The sequence below is a fragment of the Aulonocara stuartgranti genome, assembly GCF_965226115.1.
Source record: "Aulonocara stuartgranti genome assembly, chromosome: 8".
In the NCBI taxonomy this organism is placed as follows: domain Eukaryota; kingdom Metazoa; phylum Chordata; class Actinopteri; order Cichliformes; family Cichlidae; genus Aulonocara; species Aulonocara stuartgranti.
In genome coordinates, this window is record NC_138959.1 from 9,424,319 (window position 1) to 9,448,973 (window position 24,655).

General features: G+C 40.7%; 2 protein-coding genes across 16 annotated transcripts in view; one reads left to right on the top strand and one right to left on the bottom strand.

Annotated features, from left to right (window-relative positions):
- LOC309713268 (calcium/calmodulin-dependent protein kinase type II subunit gamma) overlaps positions 1 to 914 on the bottom strand; it is a 41,529-nt gene extending 40,615 nt beyond the window's left edge. For 7 of the 15 annotated variants that reach the window (XM_082544775.1, XM_082544768.1, XM_082544776.1 and 4 more), the window contains exon 1: positions 650 to 913. In XM_082544775.1, the coding sequence (XP_082400901.1) occupies positions 650 to 714 (65 nt within the window). In that variant the 5' untranslated portion in view covers positions 715 to 913. Of the gene's footprint in view, positions 1 to 649 lie in introns of all 15 variants that reach the window. The other 8 variants (XM_082544779.1, XM_082544771.1, XM_082544777.1 and 5 more) reach the window with 3 other exon arrangements.
- Positions 915 to 8,704: 7,790 nt separating this feature from the next.
- LOC309712942 (uncharacterized protein) lies at positions 8,705 to 18,354 on the top strand. Its single transcript, XM_082544162.1, has 3 exons — positions 8,705 to 8,983; positions 10,564 to 10,891; positions 17,485 to 18,354. Exons 2-3 carry the CDS (start codon positions 10,624 to 10,626, stop codon positions 17,880 to 17,882), a joined length of 666 nt encoding a protein of 221 aa, XP_082400288.1. The 5' UTR covers positions 8,705 to 8,983; positions 10,564 to 10,623; the 3' UTR covers positions 17,883 to 18,354.
- Positions 18,355 to 24,655: the final 6,301 nt, after the last annotated feature.

Here is a 24,655-nt window from a genome sequence, read left to right on the forward strand (position 1 = left end):
ACGTAGCGTTACTCAACACAGTAACACAAATCATCTGCAGCTGCTTGGAGAAGAAGAAGAAAAAAAGAAAAAAAGGGAGGGGGGGTCGGCCTAGTTAGCTAGCGACCACAGCCTTAGGTCGAGCCCGCACAGAGCTGCCAGCCCCGTGGGCTGGTGAAATGTCACAGGGCTACGTCTCCGGCGTCTCTCGGGGCCCGGCTGACGGGTCAAGCAGACCAGAGAACACCGGCTACCAGACGCGGAAAGGCCAGCAGCTGCTCATACACCAACATCTGCGCCTTCTGCTCATCCCTACCAGCGATTAAAAGACGCAACGCTAGTCGGCTAACTCGGCCAGTTTATCAATATCAGCGTGGTAGCTCCCTGGCTAGTAACTGAACGTTAGTGCGCTCTTCCCGTTACTGCCCGAGCAGCTGTTAGCCTATAGCAGCGGTTATTTAGCCTGACTGCACTACGACAATAGCACACGCCTGCTAGCATGCACTGACAGACCACTAAAAGCAGGCAGCAGAATTAAGTCTACAAGCAATTTTGGCTAACTATCACTGCTAGCTGGCTAACCAGAAATAATATGAGGCGAGGTTGCGGGGGTGGGGGGACAAAACGACAAGACAAACACGATGCACACTATAACGTTGAGGCTGCTTACTTCCCGAGCTCCTCGTATAGCTGGTACTCATCAGTAAACCGGGTGGAAGTAGCGGTGGTTGCCATGGTTAGAGCCGTGAGAGGGGAGCCCGAGCCTTGGGGTACGACGGCGGCAGCTGCGGCGGCAGGCTCTCGTACGGGGTCCGAGAGGAGGGTAGCCTAGCCTCCAATACTAAAGCACCTTTCTGACAGGCAGGCAAGACTGAAGAGAGGCGAGCAGAGACGGAAAGGGAGGGGCTGGCTACAAGAGGAGGAGTGATGATGGTGGTGTGTGTGTGTGTGTGCGTGCGTGTACGTGTAGTAAAGAGGTGCAATCCTCGCGAGAATAGGCTCGTGCAGCAATGAGAGCGGGGCCTCCAATTCAATGAAGTCACTGAAAAAAGTGGGGAGATGATGGTGAAATGTTCTCTCAGTCATTTAGATTAAATAATTCATCTTTTGTCGGGCAGTGGATCTCACAATGAGATGCCGCTAAAGTGTACAAGAGCCACGTGACGGTCCAGAGAAACAGAGTTGGCATCCAAGATCCGTCTCTTCTCATTTCTTTCAAAATAATATTGCAGGCAACAACCCGGCAGCAGCGTTTTTACTGCACCGGTCGGGATACACCCATCACTGGGTCACACCTCACTGCAGCAGAGTCAGACTGTGACACACACACACATTCATACACACACAAGGTATAAGTTCACACTCAAGGAATCAATATTGATTAATGCAGGTCTTGCTCTCAACACAGGAGGTCGGCCTTCCTGAACAACTGAATTGACTTTGCATTTGAGGGGAGTGCATGTGCATAAGAGAGATAGGGATGGTTAATGGGAACAGTGTGACTGCTGTATCAGGTTTCCACTGACGAGCATCCACAGTGTGAGGGCTGTTGGCTTGGCGGCGCTAAAAGACAGTGTCACAAAGATCCAGAGTGCCTCTCTAAATGTTTAATGTGGCATGAGTGGGAGGCCATCAGAGGACAGGCAAGGTGGGGCTGGAGAGTTACAGTTAGAGGGCCTCTGCATGTGAGCAGTTCAGCTCAGAGAAGGGACAGCACACAGACACAGTCATAAGAAAAAGAGAGCAAAATGGTGATTTCACTTGAAAGTCTTTATGCGTGGTTGTCAGCGTGGGAACGCAAAAGCTGAAAACGCTGAAAAGTTCAAATATTACGAGTGGAGCCAGCTGAATCGGCGATGGAGAGCATGAAAAGGAGGCCGGCATTTATGTGCGAGCGTGTGCATGTTTGTGTGTTATGTGGAAGACAAACGAGCACTGCATTGTAGGCTACTGGCCCTATGCTGCCCTCCTTTTCCTACGTGCTAACCCCGCTGCCTCTCCTCCTCTTCCTCCACCTCCTCAGCCTCCACAAAAGTTATATAATGGTGAACTCCTCAGCCTTTGTTATCTCACACCAACCACACACTACGCCTTGCCCGCTTCATGAGAGACAGAGGAGTGAGGAGAGAGAGAGAGCGAGGAGAAAGTGGGATGAGTTCTCATGAAGAAAAGAAACATAATCTGTGATTTTTCATGTTTTATTTTCAGATTGTAACAGTCACGCATATGCACACACTGTGCACTTTATATGCATGTGTTACCTACTGTGACGCAGACACTGGTTGACTGTGACTTCTCTCTTGGTTTTGCAATGAAAATGGTGCATGAAGGTGGCAGCTATTTATGCTGACATCTCTTATTACTCCCATGCCGCCCTGCAGGGAAAAACAAAGCACTCAATGTCTATGAAATTGCACTCAATCTCAAAGGAAATGCTGAATTATCATCATATTATAACATGTTTCACTATACACATTAAAGGCACTTCAAAGGTTTCCCTTAGTTAATGTATAGCTGCAGAAATGTATTTAGTAGTTCTTTGTTAAAAGCACCAGTTGAGGTTCTGCGGTAGTCAGAGCCAAAATATCATATTTCTGTTTGTAGCAGACTCTCATTGCTAACTGAAGCTGTGTTTATACCCAGAAAAGACTAACTGTGTAATCAAAGCTTGAGTAGCTGCGATACATTTAGGAATGAATTTTCCTCTGTTGTGACTAATGAGGGTGAATATGCCATCTGTTACATCATCACAACTGAGAGGGTGGATGTGGCCAGAAGCTGAGTGATGACACTCCCATTCTCCACTGCTTTTGGAGAAATAATCCGACTGGGGGAAGTGAATGAGTAACACTCTTCCTTCCTTCAGCAGATACTGTAGTGATGCCCGCGAGCAATAAGCTACCGACCCCCAACCGCTCAGCAAATCTGTCGTTGATGGTCGTGGCTGGGCTGTGCAGCGCCTGGGTGTCAGTGTGAGAGGCTGCATGGGCGAAAAGCAGGGTGTTGCTGATGAAACGCCAGTGTGCTCTGTCAGCTCGGACAGGATAAATAAATAATGGTAAGTTTGTGAAGATCACAGCAAAAATCAGGGGCGACATGTACTCGGCTCCTGTTCTTGATGATTACAGAGTTTAGTCATTCTGTGTTTCCTTCATTTCAGGGAGTGCTGCTAGAAATTCAGGCTCTGCTGACTCAGCCTGGGATTACTTCATGTGGACTATTTCACTACCTATTAAAAAATGAGCCATGAGCTGCAGTATTGGTCGGATGTTTACACACACTCATCACAGGCATGAATGTCATGGTAATTTCGGCTTTTAATGGTTTCTTGGAACTGCTCTTTTTTACAAAATGGAATGATTGTACAGCATACATCTGTAGTGCAAAAGGTTGCATATTTTGCATTTTCTCCACACAGTATCAAACGTATAAATACAGGTTCAGATTTATACATACACTCACTAAGTGGTGCTGACAGTTCTACAGTGTCTTCTAACTTAACAAGGCCAAGGCCTCTTAATTCCTACCACAACTGGTAGTTTCTCTTTGCCAGTATAAAAAGTATTTGTTTGACAGGTCTCTTTGGATTGACCAATACTCAGAATGATGGGGAAATCCAAGGAACTCAGAAGAACTGTAGATTTACACAAGCTGGGAAGGTCTGTTCTAAACAACTGCGGATTCCAACATCAGTTCAGTTATGTACAATTGCGGCTGTACATACAATCGGGGTGGCTGTAGCTCAGGAGGTACAGAAGGTCATCTACTGATCTGCATCTTGGTGGTTGGATCTTGCTGCTCCAGTCTGCATGCCAAATATCCTTTGGCAAGACATTAACCTCAAACTGCTCTCAGATGCATTCATGGGAGTATGAGTGTGTGCAAATGTTAGATAGAACGCACTTACGTAGAAAAAAAGCATAGAAAAACCATAGCTTGTACAAATGGGTGAATAAGGCAAGCTGACGTTTTCAGCTTGGAGTGCTCAGGTAGAGTAGAAAAGCGCTATACAAGAAATTTACATTTATGTAAGTAGAAGTGATTTGGATGTACCACCACTTTGCCAGAGATCTGGAAGAAGGCCCAAACTGTTACCCTCAGATAAGAGGAAATTAGCTAGGATGTTCAGGAACCACCAAGGCTTAAGCCTGCATGAACTGAAAACTGCTTGAAGAACAGCATCACTTTCCACAGTGAAACAAGTCTCATCACCGGGGACTGAGAGGTGCCCCTGGTCCAGAAAAACTCCATTTTTTAATCATTTTATTTTCTGCATGGTCAGTATTTTCATTGTTACCTCCCTCACACTTTTATTTAAACATAAATCTGGATTGGTTACAAAAGTTATTCATTTGTAAATGTCGACAAAGTTGATAAGATTAAAGGTGATAAAACAGAAGAAGATACTGGATGTAACCCCATTGTGCAGCCCAAAGATAAATAGACATTGTGACATCACCTGCTGGTTTTGGACTTTGCATTTTGAAGCCTCAATTTTGTGGAGCCAGAAGTGATGAAATCTGGATGAGAGGCAGGAATGCTAAGTCATTGGGTAATGCCTGCAAGCTTTTTTAACAAGCAACATGCACAAACATATGTACATATGTGCTAATTAGTCCCAAGTAACATGCAAGTATACTCACCAGCTTTGTTGATGTTAAGCACCCCACAGCATTCTGTATTACTTGCCAGATAACTCCATTAAAAATGCTCCAAAATATACAAATACCACAAACACTGTGGAGAGGTCCAGTTCACTGACTCTAATTAGCTAAGCTTTTCAAGTGTAACTCAAGGATAAGTTATACAAACATTTCCCGCAGTGCAGTTATTATGAAAAGGGAACACTAACCATAGAGGCTCAAACCATTTTTATTCCACTCTGTTAACAGGCTTTTTAAATGCAGTGTATCTGGACATCTTAACATGGGAATCTATGGGAATTAACTCATATTTAGAGCCCTCAAGTGGCCATTGGTGGAAGTGCTGTTTGTGTGTTCGGCATAGCTCCTTAACAGACCATTAGGTTGTTTTCCACTTCAGGGAAAAGGATCTAATGGTCGCTTTGTGTGGCCTGCAACTTCATGTGCATTCCCACGATGGTACACTGTCCTGTAGGACTGTGTGTGTGTGTGTACAGATCATCATAGAGTAGTACCTTTAATATTGAGAGAAAAGAGAAAATGGAGACAGCTGAGATAAGCCTGGAGTCTATGTTTTTATAAATGGGGAGCACAAAAGAGAAATGTTTTTAAATCTCTCCTGTGTTAAAGCAGCTGCCGCTACATCAGCAGGCTAATTTGAATAACCTTTGCATGTCTTCATCGTAGCGGAAACACAGACAAACAATGACCTGAAGGGATATTTAAGTGCTGCGAAAAGGGTTCCTGAGGGAAAAGGTTCCAGGTACTTTAAATGGAAAAATAACTACTGGTTGTCCTAGAAAGTTTATTCTCGTCTTCTGGATGTTGAATTTTTTAGTGCAATGTTTTCGGATGATAGAGAATGCATAAAGACTGTAGGTTGTGAGAGGTGGGCACATTTTATTTTATGGTGGCCAAGCCCATTATTTGGTTATGCTAATGTACATTTAAGCAGAGAGCTAAAAAATTTCAAGTCAACTGCTTTGAGATACAGGGCACTGAAGCAGTGTCCTTCTTACACTGTACTTCCAGTGTAAATTATAGGGGAAGGAAAAGAATAATGCAAAAACACATTGAAAACTTTGATTTTTAATTCCTGCTTTAGTTGGTCTTCCTCAAGCTCTGCTTAGAAACACTGTGGACAAACAAAGAGGGACAGTATTTGATGATTGAGATATCAACTCAGATAAACATTTCACATGTATTTTATATATATATATATATATATATATATATATATATATATATATATACACACAGCAGCTCTCGACAGCAAAATACTTGCGACTAGATGAGTAGCCTACAGTTTTTGCATTTTAAGATCATCAAAAATTTTTTAATGTTAGACAAAGTTAGTTAAAGTTGAAGTTAGACAAAATGCATTTTTTTAATATGATGTCATTTGTGATCAGAGACAAGCTATCCAAACCATCCTGGCTGAACAAAGGAGAGATGGTAGCTGACCAAAAAGAAAACCAAAATAATACTAGCTTAAAACTCCTAATCAGTAATTGTGATTTCAAGTATTTCCTTGGTCTTTAAAAAACAGCCTTTGATAATGATAATTTTTCTCTGGGGGTTCTTGTTTCTTTGGCCTGCATGAAACAACACGGTAAGAACACTTTAGAGTGAAGCAAGATGCACATTTTGTAATCTATCAGAACATTGTATGTAAACACATCAAACACATTCTTAAATTGTCAAATGTAAGTGTAAATAAGTCTTTATTTGTTCTCCTTCACACCTTTCTTTGACCACATGACGTCTTCCATCGAGGGCTGGGAAATGTGGTTATGAAAAGAATGTAGGAGGTACATTTTTGACAAGTCAACTGCACCCCGGAGGTTTTGTAAATTAGCAGAAGTTGGCCCCAAAAAGAGGTTCTGTAGGGTCTTGACATCACTATATATAAAATGATCTAAGATGAAAAGTGAACTGAATCAGTTTAGGCTTGTGTTCCACACACTTTAAAAACCAACAGTGCACAACTTGGACTTTACTTCCATCTTGTGTTCAACAGAGAAAACTGCAGCATGAAGGAGGGGAATAAAAACATCTGTGAAATGCAGCTTTTCACAGCACTGGTGACTTACTGTACACCACACTAGTTAAACACACACGCACAAGCATGCCTGAGAGAAAGAAAATCCAAAATAAATTCAAGCTTGTGTCCCCAGTTCTTGTTTTTTTCTTTTTACTTTTTTTAAGTCATTAAAGATGAATGCTGTACAATCAGTCCAGCCATCAATGACGAGTGTACGTAAACGTGACCACAACTTTATATTGTTCTAAGCTTTTAAGAACTGCCTAGAAAATAAGCAAACAACAAAACAGTACATTTGCAGCCATAGATCTTAAACAGTCGATGTCATTTATCTACTTATTTTCTGCACTGTCAGTGCATTCTTTGTTCATATGTAAATGTCACAAAGTTGATAAGATTAAAGTTGAAAAAACAGAAGAAGATACTGGATGTAAACCCATTGCAACCCCTCTGTGAGATCACCTGCTGGTTTTGGACTTTGTATTTTGAAGCCTCAGTTTTGTGGAGCCAGAAGTGACGGGATTTAGATGATAGGGTGGCGGCTGATATCAGCTACTGCCTTTTTGTTTGTTTAGTTGCAACTAGTTGTAACTAATAAGTGTCTCGCCAAGGGACACTATAAACTGTGTCATTCAAAACACTTATGCCATTTAGTTCATTTTCAGCAAAACTAGACCAACCTCAGTTTCAACAAAGACATAAATGAAGAGTCGCACATCAACACTCATGAAGTCTTGTGATAAAGAGTCCTTCATCACACGGAGTAGTAAAAACATAACTTGCTTATGTATTTTTACTGCATGTGTGATGTTGCAGTGTGACCATAGCATCTGTAAGGACAGTGCGCAAATACGGGGTGTGTAGGAAAGAAGTGTAGGAAATGATCATCTCATGGACGTCAATCCCAAGCCTCTGATTAATTTTGTTCCGAACGTCTTGAATAAATGCTATAGAAAGAGGTGCTCCATCCATCAGAGTCATAATAAGTCAAGAAACTTTATTTGCTTAATGCCAAATGCTGAATGTTAAACTACGTTACATTTACTCTAGCAGATAAAAATACTTGGAGTTTGTTTTTCATACTGTTGCTTATAAAGCTAAAAACGATCCTCTGAGTTTTCATTTAGATCCGTGAAGGTTTTTGGTTCATTGACTTTAATGCAAACCATTGCGCTCGTTTCCGGGTTCATATATTTTTTACAAGAAAGAAAATGGAAAGAAAAACACACCCCAAAAATCTTTTACTGGGTTTTAGTGCAGACTTTAGTTCATCCCCCGTTTGGAACAAGCTATTTTAGCATCTCCTTTCAGTCAGTTTCCTTTTTATATTTCTGTGTTCACACCCAGACCTGTGTGATTGTGGTGAGTGTATTAGGGATATCTGATCTTAGTGAAGTCACTGAATAGAAAGATGTAGGGAACAGAGCTTTTAGAGCAGTATTAAGCATGAATCTTTGCTGCATGCACACATACACACTGTGTGTATGTGTGAGTGTGTGTTCATCTGGATCACCTTCCTTCTCTTTGCCACACTTAGAAATAACATCCAGATGTCTTCACTGTAGATCTGGTGAGGTTTAGGTGAACTGAGGGAACAGAAAGGGAACACAGAAGGGAACTAACAAACCTAAAGTAAAGTAAAACTAAAGTAAAAACAAAAGGCACAAATAAAAGGACAGGAAGCAATAGAAATAATCTTAGGATAACTCATACACACAAGAAAATACAAAGTAACACTGTTAACAGAAAACTCTAAATAATACAGAACTCCAACATGAATTGCTTCTCAACACCAGAAAGAATCACGATTTGCAGAAAAATTCAAACCCAAGGGTCAAAGACGCACACACACATAGTACACTGTGCAGTCCAGAAGCCCCACTTTCTGTTTTCAACCAGGGAGGAAAACGTATAAAAAAATACCATCCCGCAGACAGCTGCTGGCATTTGTGGCTCACTAGGCAGACAGTAGGCAAGTATTGCTTCTATGGGTGTGTACGTGTGTGTGTAAATAGGTCATTACAAAGACCTGCAGCTTTGATACTTAAAGAACGTGAACGAGACGGAGACAGTGAACATGTAACCTGTTTGCTATGCATTTTTAAACAGAGAACACAAAAGAGATATTTTTCTAAAGACCTGGGTGAAAACATCTGTCTGAATAATCTTTGAAGGTTTGCACTGCAGTGGAAACACAGACAAACACTGATGTGCAGAAAACTTGAAGAAACACGGAAGTATTTGTTCAGGAGGGTGGACGATCAGATCTGCAGAGCAAAAAACTAGAAGCTACTTGGAACAAGGACAGAGAACAAAGGTGAGCGGCAAATTATGCTAATGAGTGATTATAACAGTGTTTTATGTTTTTGCATGGAATCAATTTAGTCTGTTGTTTTTACTGTGTGTCAGCTGTTGGGGTGCGTTTTGTTCAGCAGGAGTAGACGAGATCCAAATGATGCCAAATACAGCTGCTGCCAAGAAATGTCGCTCCCTAATGATTAAAAACTATAAACCAGTGCAAAAATGACAATTCACTATAGACAATAAATAACTAAATATAATCCACTATCCTCAAATCACACATTACAAATACTTAGCGTTGGTTTGTGAATTTTTGTTGCTCCCTAAATTGGCGCGCAAATCATCAAAACTTTCTGAACGTGTTCTTTCGTTTAAAGTTACTGAAAACCATCAAGTTTTCACATTTCAGGCCACTTTGTGAAACTCTGTGGGAGAACAAGTTTATTTCCTTCTATCAAAATATTTATCAGGTAGCGTGAAGGTGATATAACCTTTTTTATTTTGATCTGAAAGGGAATATTGCACACTTTTTTTCACGATTTCAAAGACCAGTCTTATTATTAAGACCGGGTTTATTATTCTAATGGTCACTTAGCCTTTAAACATTGTAAATTTACCATAGGTAGTAGAAATAAAAGTAAAGAGAATGAATAAAATGTATGTGCTCCGAGCTAGTGTGTTAGCAAATGAGGAAGTGTTCCAGTTGTTGGGAAGTTTTTCAGTTTTAAAAAACTGAGACTTGTTCTGTTTGATTTTTTTTTTTGTTTTGTTTTGCTTGAGGTTGAATTTTACTGCAGGCATGTTCAGGCAGCTCCTCCACACACAAAGACAGGGAAGCACGAGAGGCAAAGATGAGGTATAACTCAAAGCAAATGGATGTTTTACCTGCAGAGAGAGAAAATGGGTCCAAAGGATTTTGTTTTCAGTGCTTCACAGCTCTGCTGTCCACAGGTTGCTGACAGAACCAACTAAAGTTGGAATCACATCTAACTGACAATTTAATTTTTGTTTTGCTTTAGAGTGGCCTCTGTTTTTATTAGGGTGAGGGTGTGTTTTCTTTTTTTTTTTTTTGCTTGTTTACTTTCTTCTATTCATTTCTGACATAAGAATAAGCTCCAGAAGTTAATAATTTCAAAGTTGCACCAAACTGATAATATTTAACACAAACATGTCCATAATGTTTAAAGTAATCCTTCTTACAAATGACCTAAACTAATCGCAGAGTTCTAACTTTAATCTCAAAATTCTGAGAAAAAAGTCAGAAATCAGAGAAAAAATTATTCTGAGAAAAACATCAGAATTCTGGAAAACAAGAAGAAAAAAGAAGAAAAAAATAGCTTCCATGTCTGAAAAATAAAGCAGGCACTGAAATGCATTAAATCTGCTTGGCCAGCAGACCTTCCAGTTGTATATTTGGCTCCATTCCTTAGCAAACGAGCTCAGCAAACACTTTGATGACAACTTTATGGGCTGTCAGTATCAGACAAAACAATTTTTTATCTGTTACATGATTTTGATGTTTAGATTTAGATAGTCATTTTGTTCCACAAATTACTTCTAACATCTTCTTATTTGTCTTTCATCATCAATCCACAGACCTGAAGACCCTTATCAGCTGATTGTGCACTTCCACATAAGACTTGCTGACAGTTAACAATGACTACTCTAGCACAAGTTAAAAAACTGCTGAAAGATTACCTCGACGAGCTAAATGAATCTGATCTAAGATCCTTTCAGTGGTACTTGGCCTTGAATGAGACAAAGGGACAACAAACTATCAAGACATCTCATCTGGAGAATGCTACCAGAGAGAAAACTGTGGACAAGCTGGTCCAGGTTTATGGGGAAGATGATGCTGTGAAGGTGACAATTGACAATTTCAGTAGCATTAAGCGCAATGACCTGGCAAAAAAGTTAACTGAAGGTAAAATGCCATGGTGGTGTTGACACATCATGCAAACATTGAATATTTGTTCATTTGCATCTTCTTGTCTTGTTCATTATCTCTCCCAATGCGTAACATACCGTCGATTTGTCACGTCCATAGGCCTCTCATAGTAACACAAAAGGTAACTTTCCACGTTCTTATGAAATGCTCAGTTTTCAATTCAATCAAATAGAACGCTGCAAAGCGGCTTTCTATTCCATCCCTAATCTTAACCGTACCCTTAACCATAACCTTAATCATAATTTTAACCATGCCTAACCCTATCCCTAACCCTGACCCTATCCCTCCTAACCATAATGTTGTTAAGTTGATTTTCATGTCACACGTAAAACACACTTAAAGATTCATTCCAACCGACTCTCATGTGTCCGAAGGCGTAACTGTGATGGGGTTACACCGTCACAGAACGCTGACAAGCAACATGAGTGCAGGCACGCACAACCACAATTAGATTCCACACTCTTCACACGGTGTTATTGTGGCTACGTGTCGTTAAGCCAACAGGTCAGATAAACAGGAAGGGGTGACAGCTAATTCAGATATCCTGAACACAAAGGAACCACAGAGACTACCTCACAGTCATTTCATTATTTACACACCTGCTGCCTGGGCTTTAAGGGGGTTGTCTGCAAGAGGAAGACGACTCAGTCCATCATCATTACTGTTGTTCTTGTCCTCTCTGTATTTAATGAACATACTTATATGCTCTTAACAATACCGCCTATCGCATGATCCTCTGTGACGCCAACAGAGGGACGGCCTTCATCTCATGAAAAAAACTTATCAATGGCTTGTGATCCATGATAATCATATACTTCCTGCCATACAAGTACCTATGAAAATACTGTACACCTGTCACGGTTAACGCTGGCCAACCATGGGGATGTGGGGAAAGGAGGACCCAAATGCTGGTCTCTTTGATGCAACAGTGCATTTATTTACAGTGCAGGGAAAATAACAATAAATCCCCAGTGCGTTCCCGACTCCCCTGACATATCTTCTTCCCAGTGTTAGTGTTCTTTGTCTCCGCTCCTTAGTGTTTGAGCACCCATGCTCGCTGCCCTCTCATCTCCACACTCTCCTGTGGAATAACAAAGAGGCAGCCGTCAGACACACCACAATGCAGCAGACTAAACTTACTAACTGGCCAAGAGACTAACGTGAAGTCACGCAATGATCCAGCATCGGAGAGAGCTCCACCACACTCTTAAGTAGCTCCTCCGATGAGGCTTGATCAGCTGCAGGTGTGTGATGGTCTTCAGGTGTGGCCAACCACCTGGCAGGGCCACACCCACCAGGTCTGAAGGTGCTCCCAGATACACCTGCATCCACACACACACACACACCAAAAATACACATGTCCATAATTGCTCAGACCCAGGACCCTGACAACACCAAATATTAAAGCCAATCCTTCTTTATCCAGCTGTTAGTAGTTCTTTTCTGTTACGTTCAGTGTACGTGATGCAAACCCAATAGGTTTCTCCTGACCATCTGCTGAGCTATCTCTGCTCCCACTAGGGGGATGCATTGCAAGAAAAAATCCAATCTTTCTTCTCATCATAGTGCACCAATACACTACTTGACAGTTGCAATAGTTCCTTTGACTTACAGAAAACCTTCTTCTGTTCTGGTCCCCAACACCACGGTTCCTCCTTTCTCAGATGCTTGTGCAGTGGGGCCAACAGCATGGACAAGTTTGGCAAGAACTTATTATAGAACTTCAACAACCCCAAATAAGCTTTGAGCTCTGTCGCTGATTTTAAGGGTGGCACCTCCTGCACTGCTTTCACTTTTGCCGGCACTAGACATAATGTGGTCATATCCACCCGATGTCCTAGAAATGTCACTTCCTTCTCCATGAACTGACATTTGCTCCTTTTTAAACGCAGCCCCGCCTCATCTAAGTGCTGCAGTACTCCATCCAGTGTCTGAAGATGTTTTTGGTCATTTTTTGTAGTCACCACAAATCCTGGCACTGGAGTCTGGCTTTAGTATTGGTACAATGGGTGCTGCCCAATCAGAGAATTTCACTGGCTGGATAATTTTCTCCTCCAACAGTCTCTCCACTTCTTGCTACACTTTCTTTTTCATAGAAAACAGAACTAATTGTGTCTTATATAAGCAAGGTTTGGAATCACTGGTGTCTTATATAAGCAAGGTTTGGAATCACTGGCTACATGTATCTTTGCTGCGAACCCCTTTAGCGTTCCTAGCTCATCCTTAAACACTGTTGCATGTCTGGCCAGTATCTGCTGCAGCATCTTCTCTGCCTTCTATCTCATGTATAGGATGCCACTCTAGTTGGAGGGCCTTAATCCATCCGCGACCCATCAAAGTAGTTCTAGCCCCTTTAACCACCGCCATCCAGTGTTTTTCTTACTGTCTCTGAATTCCACCTTCACTTTGGCTGCTCGTGACCTTTGGCTACCTTGTGGCCTCCACACGTTCTCAGTTTGATTCCACACTTGCTTACTTTGGGTGCATTACTGCCTTTAAAAGGTTTTTTAAATGTCTCCTTTGACATGATAGTGAAGCCACAGCCCGTGTCTGTTTCAAAAATCACATTCTGTCCATTTACTTTTAGTTCCTTTCTGATGGGTTCCTCCCTCGGAATACTAATCTCCTCATGCATATTGTACATAGTCACACTACTTGCCTTTATGTGCTGATCTTTTAGGATTTATCTTTTTAAATTATGATCGTGTTCTTATTTGTGGTGATTTTAACATTCATATATGCTGTGAGGCGGACCTATTGGCTAAGGACTTTCTTGCCCTTATTGACTCTTTTAATCTCACTCAGTGGGTGAGAAAATCAACCCACACTAAAGGCCATATGCTGGACTTGGTATTGTCGTATGGACTGGATATTTGCATCACAGACATTAATGATGCTGGGATTTCGGACCATTTCCCAGTTATGTTTGATGTTCAGTTATGCAATATGGAACTGAACTCTGAGGGTCCACTGTGCTTATCGCGTCTGATTAATTCTGAGGCTGTTGCCCTTTTCTCTGCGGCCTTTGCTAACTCTGTCTGTTACGATGACATTAGTAATGCACCTCTCTCGGTTGATGGCGCAGTCAACTCTTTTATTTCTACATGCTCTTCTATTTTGGACACTGTGGCTCCAGTAAAGACTAAACGCCGTAAAACCTCTCGCCAACCCTGGCTAAATGAATACACCCTCGCTCTTAGACATGAACGTCGTCGAGCTGAGAGGAGATGGAAAAAAGATCAACTTCAGGTGTCCCTTGACATCCTGCATATGAGCCGGTCTAAATTTCAGAAGGCTGCCAAAATGGCAAAAACTTCTTTTTTGTCAAACATCATTGCAACTAATAGTCACAATCCTTGAGTTCTGTTTAAAATCTTTAACTCAGTGGTTAATCCTTGCTCTGATGTTTCGATGGGTGCCTCCCCGGCCCTCTGCGAAAAGTTTCTAAATCATTTCATAGATAAAATCTCAGTGTTAAGGGCCCCACATTCTCCGGCAGTAAATCAAGCCCCAGTTTCCGAATGTTCAACGGTTTTTCAACAGTTTGAACCTGTGTCATTCTCGACTTTAAAGGAAATAATTAATAACCTGAGAAGCTCAAATTCTCTGCATGACATTATTCCTTCTCGTATCATTAAGGATGCATTGAAAACAATCGGGTCTTGTATCTTATTTTTAATTAACTCATCACTGTTATCTGGCTGTGTTCCGACTGTCTTTAAACATGCAGTCGTGCAACCTGTTATCAAGAAAAGCAGCCTTGATCATAACACTCTAGCAAATTACAGGCCGATTTCTAAACTCCCTTTCATGTCAAAAAGTTTAGAGAAAATAGTGCTTCAGCAACTACAGACCCATTTAGAGATAAACGGTATAAGTGATAAATTGGGTCCTGTGTTGTTTTCTCTGTACATGCTGCCCTTGGGCTCCATTTTTGAAAAACACAATGTCTCTTTTCACTGCTATGCTGATGATATTCAAATCGACCTCCACTTGACTGGGGATGTTTCGTCTTCACTACATCCTCTGTTTGATTGTCTGAGGGATGTCAAAGACTGGTTATCACGTAACTCTCTTACTTTAAATGAAAAGAAGACAGAAATTATTGTTTTTGATAGAAATATGCCTCTGGAACAACTGACTGGTACACTCGGGCCTGTTGCTAATCACCTCACTGATGCTGCTAGGAATCTTGGAGTTTTCATGGATAGTTCCTTCAAACTAGATAAACAGGTTTCTACTTTGGTAAAAACCAGCTTTCACCAGCTACGGCTAATTTCTAAGGCTAAACCTTATATACCATGCAAAGATCTGGAGAAACTCATTCATGCTTTCATCACTTCAAGACTAGATTATTGTAATTCTCTCTACTTGGCCCTTCAATCTTCCCTCCTTCAGCGATTGCAGCTGGTCCAAAATGCCGCAGCACGTCTCCTGGCACTAGAAAGTATGATTCTATCACCCCTGTTCTAGCCAACTTACATTGGCTTCCTATTAAATATCGAATTGATTTTAAAATTTTATTGTTTACTAAATAATATGGCACCTGACTACCTAGCTGATCTCCTCTGTCTGTATAGCCCTCAGAGAGCACTAAGATCATCGGGCCAACTGCTCTTAGTGCAACCTAGGTCTCGGCTGAAGACCAGAGGAGGCCGTGCCTTTGCCGTTGCCGCACCCAGGTTATGGAATATTCTTCCTCTTCATATTTGCGCATCAGATTCTATTCAATCTTTTAAATCACGTCTAAAAACGTTCTAGTTTAACCTGGCATTCCAGGCTAATTAGGGTAATTTACATCTGGCTTTGCATTTAGATTATGTAATTATTTTATATTTTATATCTGTAATTTATATTTTATATTGTGATTTTTATCTGTATCATGATTTTACTGGAAAGCATTTTGGTGTACTTTGGTCTTTAAAATGTGCTATATAAATAAATTTTGATTGATTGATTGATTTCAGCTTCTTTCTCCTCACTCTCCCCATTATCCAAAAGTTGATTCTGTTCATCTGGACGTAGCGTTTTGTGAGAGAAATGTTTCCTCACTTGGATGAGTGACAAAACATTTCTCCCACAAAACGCTACGTCCAGATGAACAGAATCAACTTTTGGAGATTTACTTTCCTGGATGATTGAGAATGCATCAAGATGTTTTCTCCCCATTCTCCTCTTCTAAGACATATGCTTGTTTTCCTTGTCTGCCAGCCACACCCTCCTTTTTGTTCCATTTTTTCTGCGGACCCTTTTTATGTGTCCCACCTTGCCACAGTTGTGGCACTTTTCTGTAACAAACCTGCAGTCACCGGCCACATGATTTATCCCTCCACATCTGTAGCATTCCCTGATATCTTGTTGTGACTTCGAGCCGACGTCCTCCATCTTGTTCACCAATCCTATTCGTTTACTGAATCACGACTGCTCCGTCATGCTCCTCAAGCCCACAGTGTCTCTGTTACCTGCTTCCTTTGCTTGAGAAAACTTCAGCACTCAACAGCACTGCTCGCTTCTTCTCCTCCTCCTTAAAATAATTTGCGACAGAGAAGTAATCCAAAATCTCACAATATTCTTCCCAGGATTGCAACTCGCTATCAAACAGCACCACCAGGCCCATGGTGGTAGCCATCATTCCTCACCCAGAGTTATACTTTTGTTGGGGGTTTTCTGTAGGACACTGTAGGTTTCCAGAAAGTAGTCATAAATACATTTGTGATTATCATAGAAAATATGGCTGGAAATGAGCAAAGAAAAGTATTGTTTTGTGAAGAAAATTGCCTTGATTGATAATTATTATGCCTACTGGGATGGGCAGTGGAGTATAAAGGAAGGTTATCAGGGCCTACTGGAGAGTGTGAGATGGTTACGGTTGTGAGATGGTTACGGTGAGGGTAACATGTAGGGTGGTTCAGCCACTTGAGCTTTGCAAATAGACTACTTTTTTTTTGTTTTTCATTGAGTTACGTTTATTTATTTTTTTAAATTCTTTCTGTAATTAGTTCTTTGTGCACTTGGGAGGCCAGCATAATAAAGTACACACTCCGAACCCTGCCTGACTACGCCTATATTTGTTCGGGAGAAGTTTCTGAGAGGACCCCGCGGCAGTAACATGCTGACGATTTGTCACAGTCGTCGGTATGTTACGCGTTGGGATGAGAACCTGTTCATAGACATCATCAAAGATGGATGCAGCTTCTGGGGCAGAAAAATTAAGCCAATGATTAAATGCCTTAAACCTGCATTTCATGTAAAGGCCACCAGATGGCGACAAAAAACCTCCAGATCTATACAAGTCTCTCTGTAAACCATTTGCTCCTGAGTTCAAGGTCTCTGTCATTTATATTCGGTCATACTGAATAAAAATGGTCTGTTTTGTAAATTTTGGTTATTTTGTGATATTAAAAATGTGAAATTTCTTTGGTATTCTCACTCGTTGGCTAAGAACTCATCAGTACTGCATCCATCTTTTATAGTGTCTACAGCATTGGTTTAAATAGCAGTGACAGAGATGCCACACCCTTTGCACTGGATTAAATAAACAATAACATTTGTATATATTTTATTTTAAGCAACTTCCAGAAAGGACAAGCCAAATAATGAAGAGGCAAGTGGTGAATATTCAATTGATGAGGAATCACAAGATGAAGACTGGAATGATGAAGAGGAAGAGGATGAACAGTGGAATGAAGAAGAAAACGAGGATGAAGAGTGGAATGAAGAAGAGGACGAGGATGAAGAGGGGAATGATGAAGAGATAAGAGATGAAGAGTGGAATGAAGAAGAAAACGAGGATGAAGAGTGGAATGAAGAAGAGGACGAGGATGAAGAGTGGAATGATGAAGAGGAAGAAGATGAAGAATGGAATGATGAAGAGGACGCAGATAAGGAATGGAATGATGAAGAGTCAAGAGATGAAGAGTGGAGTGATGGAGAGCCAGTGGTCAAAAAGAGAAGAAGAGTCCATTGATTGAAACCTCAATGATGCGCTGGAGGTGGGAAAAAAATCTAGGAAATGTCGCGTCATCAGCAAGTCGTCTACAACCCTGAACCTCCAATTATTTTTGAAACTGTCTTTTCCTAGTGCAGGGGTGTCAAACTCAAATACACAGTGGGCCAAAATTCAAAACAGGAACAAAGTCGCGGGCTAACGTTTATATTTATTGAAATATATTTATTCTCCAGATATAAGAATGAATCTTTTCTTATGGACTCAAACACGTTTGAGTATTCAGTTTTTTCTGAAAAACGGTATATGGAACAAGCAAAGCTTAATACTAAACAATATATATATTAGCTGTATAATACCAGTAGGCCAGCTCTAATAGTAATCTGGTATGGCTTCGCGGGCCAAATGTAATTAGGCTGCGGGCCAAATTTGGCCCGCGGGCCAGAGTTTGACACCTATGTCCTAGTGGATCAACTGACCACTAGGAAAATACAGTTTTCTTATTTCTGTCTGTTTGTAATTTTTTTGTAATTTGCAGATGTTACTTGGTTTAACATGCTTGAGTCACTTGTAAGAATTGCTACTGACACAATTGTAACAAATTCAGATTTCTTGGTTTTAAAATGTTACACAGTACAAAAACTCCAAAAAGTGTTAAGTCCGCCAAAGAGTAATTTAATAATAGAAAAAATAAAGTAAAATATGTTGCAGACGTTTCTGTTGAGCTGCTGATGTATGGTAAGACTATTCTGCTTATGTACAAAAATCACAGTTTATTAATCAAATACCATCAAGATGATGGTTGCAAATAGTTTGTTTCACAGATTTTAACTTTTGTTTTTAGCGTGTTTTGTTTGGCAGCTTTAGCTTTTAAGCTAAACATATTATCTTTTCCAAGACAAGCTCTAAAACTCTCCACGGCAATGTTCCCTCTAATTTTTCATGTGTCTGAGCGAACACACAAACTCCCTGAGCGGTCCCTTGGACCACTGTGAGCGACAGCAGACGTGTGCACTGTGGTCACGCCAGCATCCAAGTTACATGGTTTATTAAAATAATCAAATTACAGCATTTACATTTATGTTAGACTACTTTTAAATAAGTGCTTTATCCCACTTACAATGAAAATTAAAAAAAAATCCTGTTCATGACCTGTGTAGTATGTTAACACTATTGGAAGTAAAAATAACTTGAACTCCAGTTTTGAAAACACAACTTTCTTTTTTTTTTTTTTTTTTTAATAAAGCTCTGACTTGTATTATGAGTCTGTGGTCTGGGAGAGAGTCCTGTAACTCTCTGTCTGCAAAATACAGTAAATAATGACCAATGTTGGGCAATTAATTATATAGCTACTTCTTATATAGACAATAAACAATATAAACAACGATAGTATTCAGGAAGAAAACCAAACATTGCATATATTTTTTATCATAACTCTGGTTTTACGTGGCCTATCAACACAATTTATAAACTGGTATAAAGTCCACATTTTTTCCGTCAATTGTTCCGTCTGTCCTGAAAAGATTTTCTCCTTCATTTCTGTCAAACAATGCTGTATGAAACGTTTTCAGCTGTTAGTATCATGGTTGCTAGGCAACCTGGGCAGCACGACGGAGGCTACGTCCCATTTCACAAGCCTCGCACTTCCGGCCTTAGCGGTCTTTGAGTACGTGGCCCTTGTTGACCGTTAAGGCTGCGTACTTTAAGGCTGCAGACCCTGAATTGGGATACAGCCATAGCCTGTCAACGACGTTGATTAGCTGCGTATATACGAATGTGAATCGCATCATTGGTTGGACTATGGCAGGGGTGGGCAATCTCAGTCCATGAGGGCCGGTGTCCCTGCAGGTTTTAGATGTGTCCTCGAACCAACGCAACTGATTTAAATGGCTAAATTAGCTCCTCAACATGTCCTGAAGTTCTCCAGAGGCCTGGTAACGAACTAATGTTGACCCAAGGTGAGATCTAAAACCTGCAGGGACACCGGCCCTTGTGGACTGAGATTGCCCACCCCTATGGGATAAGGTGGCATCGTTCTAATCCCATACGGGAGCAGCCAGTCACTTACTGACTAACATTGTCAAACAGAATTGTTAACGTATTTATTTTCATTTCATGCGCAACACAGATTTTCTGTGCGCAGAGACCGTGCCAGCAGTGCGCAATTGCGCACGCGCGCAGCTTAGAGGGAACATTGCTCCACGGAGTCTTCTTTTTCATCTTTTTCTTTTTTTTAAATATATGTGTGAAAAAGGTAAGAATAAGACGAAAGTGCACTAGTAGAAAAACACAATGGGTTGCCACCTGTTCCACCTGTAACAAAAAATGCACAACCACGCCTGCTACAAACACTTTTGTAGTCTATCCTCAGGACATTGAGTCTAATTCAAGTGCAACTGGACGTTCTGCACTGTGTGTCTCTTTTGTGAAGTCCTTCTTAATTGTTCTTCATACCTTTCCTTGATCTTGATGGAAAATGTGGAAAATATGGTCAAGGAAAGGTGGCTGAAAAAAGAAGACAGGAGGTTACCTTTAGACAACTCAACTGCAACCTGGTAATATAGATTCTGATGTCTAACTTATTCATCAAGGTCTAACTTGTAGTTCCTGTTAATAGGAACTACAATCACCTTCCGCCTCTCATTCATGTGCATACTACGCCTCTTCAAGAGTGTAAGCCAATGAGAAACCCTGGGGCACAAAACATTAGACCACAAAACACACAATCTCGACTGTTCACAAACCATAACTGTGTTAACGTTCAGCATAGAAATTATGCTGTGTGCGATGTATGTGGAAAGACAATTAAAAACTGTGGCAAAACAACAAACCTCGTTAAAAAAAAAGTGGGGAGCTGGCTCTCACTCGATGGGAGTTTGCTCTTCTGATTCACTACAAAGCATGACACATTACTGGAAGACAGTGTCAACAGTTTGTTAAAAAATAGTAACATGTCTGCCCTGCATTTTCTTGTTTGTAACTGTAACGGCGTTGAAACAATAGAAATAGTTATTAGTTAGATTACTAGTTACTGAAAAAAGTAACGGCATTACTAGTAACAGCGTTACTAGTAACGCCGTTATTCCCATCACTGTTGGTGGATAGTTTGATGGGATCGGTCCCTTCTGGGGGTCTTTGGGGATCAGGACTGTCCGGCCTTCAGTTAGCTATTCTGGGTTACTCTCATGGACTAGCAGCTGATTCATTTTCTACTGCCAGATGCTCGTGGAGCGGAGTCAGCTTCTTCAGCCGTGTTGTGGCCTGGTGCTGTCCGGCTCTTCAGACTGGAGATCCTTTCTTGCATGCCTGCCACTGTGATGGTTACTGGATCCTGTTCAGGGCTACTCTTAGATCCACTAGCCACTGAGCATTGTTGTTATGTGTTGCATCCTTCTCCCAAATGCTCTTTCAGTATTACTTCGTCTTCAGCCTTGGTGGCGGTGCTGTTCTCATATTGTTCCCTTACCACTGAGAGTACACCTTGGCTGGTTCTGTGGAGAACAGCTGGTTTGTTCTTCTGCCTTCTATCTCTCTGGTGTATCTTTTCAAACAGCTGGCCAAGGCTGTGAGTCTTACTTGGCAGTTTCCAAGGCCTCAGGTATGGACAGCTTACTATACTTCTTAGACGCCTTTCTGCAGCTCCGATGGCACTGTGAATAAAAATTATGACGTGACATGTAACCTTTAAATTTGCAGTTTATCAATTGCCTCTGCTTTGTTGAAGGGAGTTTACTGTTGATTATTTTAGCTATTATATTAATATACAAGATATCAATTATTAGAAATGTGAGTAAGAAGCTCTGGTCAATAAAGGACCACTTTCTGTCTGCACCTTATACCCACAAAAATAGCCAACTTCCAATGAATGGAGAGAATAGTTTCTGCTTATATAGTAACTGGTGTGTCTAGTTTACTGGAATGTACCGGCCTTAAATGGTGGTGACAGATGTTCAACAGGCAGAATTCGCATACAAAGCCATGACATCAAGGTCTAACTCATTTACATAAATTCTTCAAATTTAAAAGAAAACAATCTAAAAGGACTTCAGTGTTGTAAACCACAGTTATTCATGTTTATTCATGTTGTGCTACCTGATGCAAATGTAGCACACTTAACAGCCATCTCATGGTTAGAATAACTGTTTTTCCAATTACAGTGACACAGAATAACATTTCTGATTATTCAAGAAGTGACACATTGTCTGAATCATTATCCTCTCTGGGCTCTCTGGGTTCCAAATACTCTTGAAAGTCCTCTAATATTAATCAGAATTCTTTCTCCACAAAAATGAACTAAAGTCACAGGAGGTTGCGGACAAGAAGAAATAAACAGCATCAGTGTCTGAAGATACCCTCATGATTTGTCTCAGCTCAGGTTGGTCATATTAACGTCAGTTCAATATATTTTCCACAGACTGTCCTCACCTGTTTCCTTGTCCTGCGTGTGTGGGAGGTGTTTCTTGAGAATCACCAACAGTGATGTTCCAGATAAGAAGCAGCAAGACCAGAAAAGAAACAAAACGAGCCTCTTTTTGTTTTTACTGTGCAGGCATGAGGGGAGCGTGTTTGCACAGATCTGTTTACTGTTTACGGAAAGAGTCCGTTTCCGGCAGAAATCCCATTCAGGAGAAATTGCACCACAGTGCAACACTTCTGCCCCCCTTGCTGACTTAAGGAACAAGGAAACATTTATTTGAGAGCGCAGCAGAACAGCTCTACACAAGAAAACAGGAAAATTATGTTAATAAGCAATTGGAAATTTTTAAGATGTATTTTAAGTGAAATTTACATTTTTTTCTTGTGTTTGCTTTGAATTCTGGTCACTTTATGTGTTTTCACCCCATTCAGTGTGTGAAAGTGTGAATGTGTGTGTGAATGGGTGGATGACTGAATGTAGTGTAAAGCGCTTTGGGGTCCGTAGGGACTGAGTAAAGCACTATACAAATACAGGCCATTTACCATTCAATTTTTTTTTAGTCAAGTAAAAGTGAAAAAGTAGAGGCTCTGAAAAGTACTAATTTGTACCACTGATTTTTAAGCTAACTGAACCTAGCTATATTAATTTAATAATAAAATAATTATTGTTAGTGGGGTTAGGTTAATTGTGGATTCTTAATGCTCATACGTGTGAATGGTTGTCTGTCTCTATGTTTGGCCCTGTGAAAGGGTGTACCCCGCCTCTCGCCCTATGACAGCTGGAATAGCCTCCAGCCCCTTTTCCCCCCAACCCTGATAAGGATAATTGGAAGAGAATGGATGGATGGATGGATAAAATATTATTAGTAGATGGAAACACAAACTTTATTTTGGTCTAAATTTTAATTCTAATTAATTAATATGGTCAGGTAATTAATCAGGTAAGTAGAACACGAGCAGAGAAAAGAAAGAATATAAAAATAGCTCTGTTTTCTGTCGCCTCATTGTCGTGGGTGACTTTGTGTTTAAACAGGAAAACGTGTAGAGTCAGGGGTTCAAGTGGGTTTCAGCAGGTGGGGGAACCCTAAAATTGACTGTAAAGCTCAGTGTGAGGAAAAGAATCACAACTCACAAAAATTTCTATTGAGAGCTCCAGTAGATTTTCTTAATGTACAGATCGTGATCAGCTGATCTAAATCCATCACAGTACAGCAAACTAACCGGTTTAGCCAGCACTAACCTGCAGCATTTAAATAGCAGTTTGTCTACATCAGTTCTTCTCTGAGGAATTTGAGAGGGATAGTCTGCTTGGCCTGCTGATGGCACAAGAAGGTACAAATCTTTAATGCTGACTCTGTAAGAGAAAAAATCAGGGCCATAAATTCTGGTGTTAGGGAATGCTCTCTTTCCCCCTTCTCTCTCTCTGCATGCCGGACACCAACCTAGGATGGTTGCCGTGGTGATGTGAGAAGCAACATCTCCCTACAGGGAGATGTCCGAAAGGTCCAGAAGATAAAATGTGAGCGGACATGGGGTCTAAAGGCTTTCCTCCAACTTTGACCAATGTTATGTTAACATTCTGTTTTTACCAAGTGTTTACTGCCTGGGGATGGCAGCCTTTGTCTCCTGGAGCGGTGCGGAGAGATGGAGGTCCATGTCACCATGTAAAAGTAATTTGAAATTCTAACCGTTCAATAAATTTTTTTTTGCAAACTAACTGACCATGTTTGCCTTTGCAACACTTGTAGCACCTGTGATACTGTTTAGGCTCAATCTGGATTAAAGGTCCACAGTGACGTTTGACTAACCTGAAATTAGTCAAACCAAAACTAACGAGCCTGTTTTGAAAATGTAAGGAGTAGAAAGTACAGGTAATTGTTTAAAAATGAAGGGAGTAAAAGTAAAACAGTTGCCAGAAAAATACGTACTCAAGTAAAGCACAGATAATGAAGTACAATAGCAAAGATTTGTACTTTGTTACTTCCCACCCTATTTAAGTTGTATTACACTTCATTACTGTTTAAAGGATTTTTATGTTAGAGGTTTAGTTGTGGATTCTTATTAGTTATCATATTAATACAAAAATGTCCCATGATTAGAACTGTCAGTGAGAAGCTTATATCGGTCCGCACTTCATACACAGAAAAACACTCCACTTCTAGTGAACAGACTGTTATTTTCTGATTTGCATAGAAACTGGTATGCCTTGTTCACTGGAATGCACGGACCTTTACGGTGATGACAGATGTTGAACAGGAAGAATCTTTACACTGAAAGTTGTGCTCTTATAACATATATACATATGTTCTTCAGCTCTGCAAGATAAATACTTTCTTGTTCCCCAGAACTTGCTAACTGTCCTTAGTGTCATGCAGGTA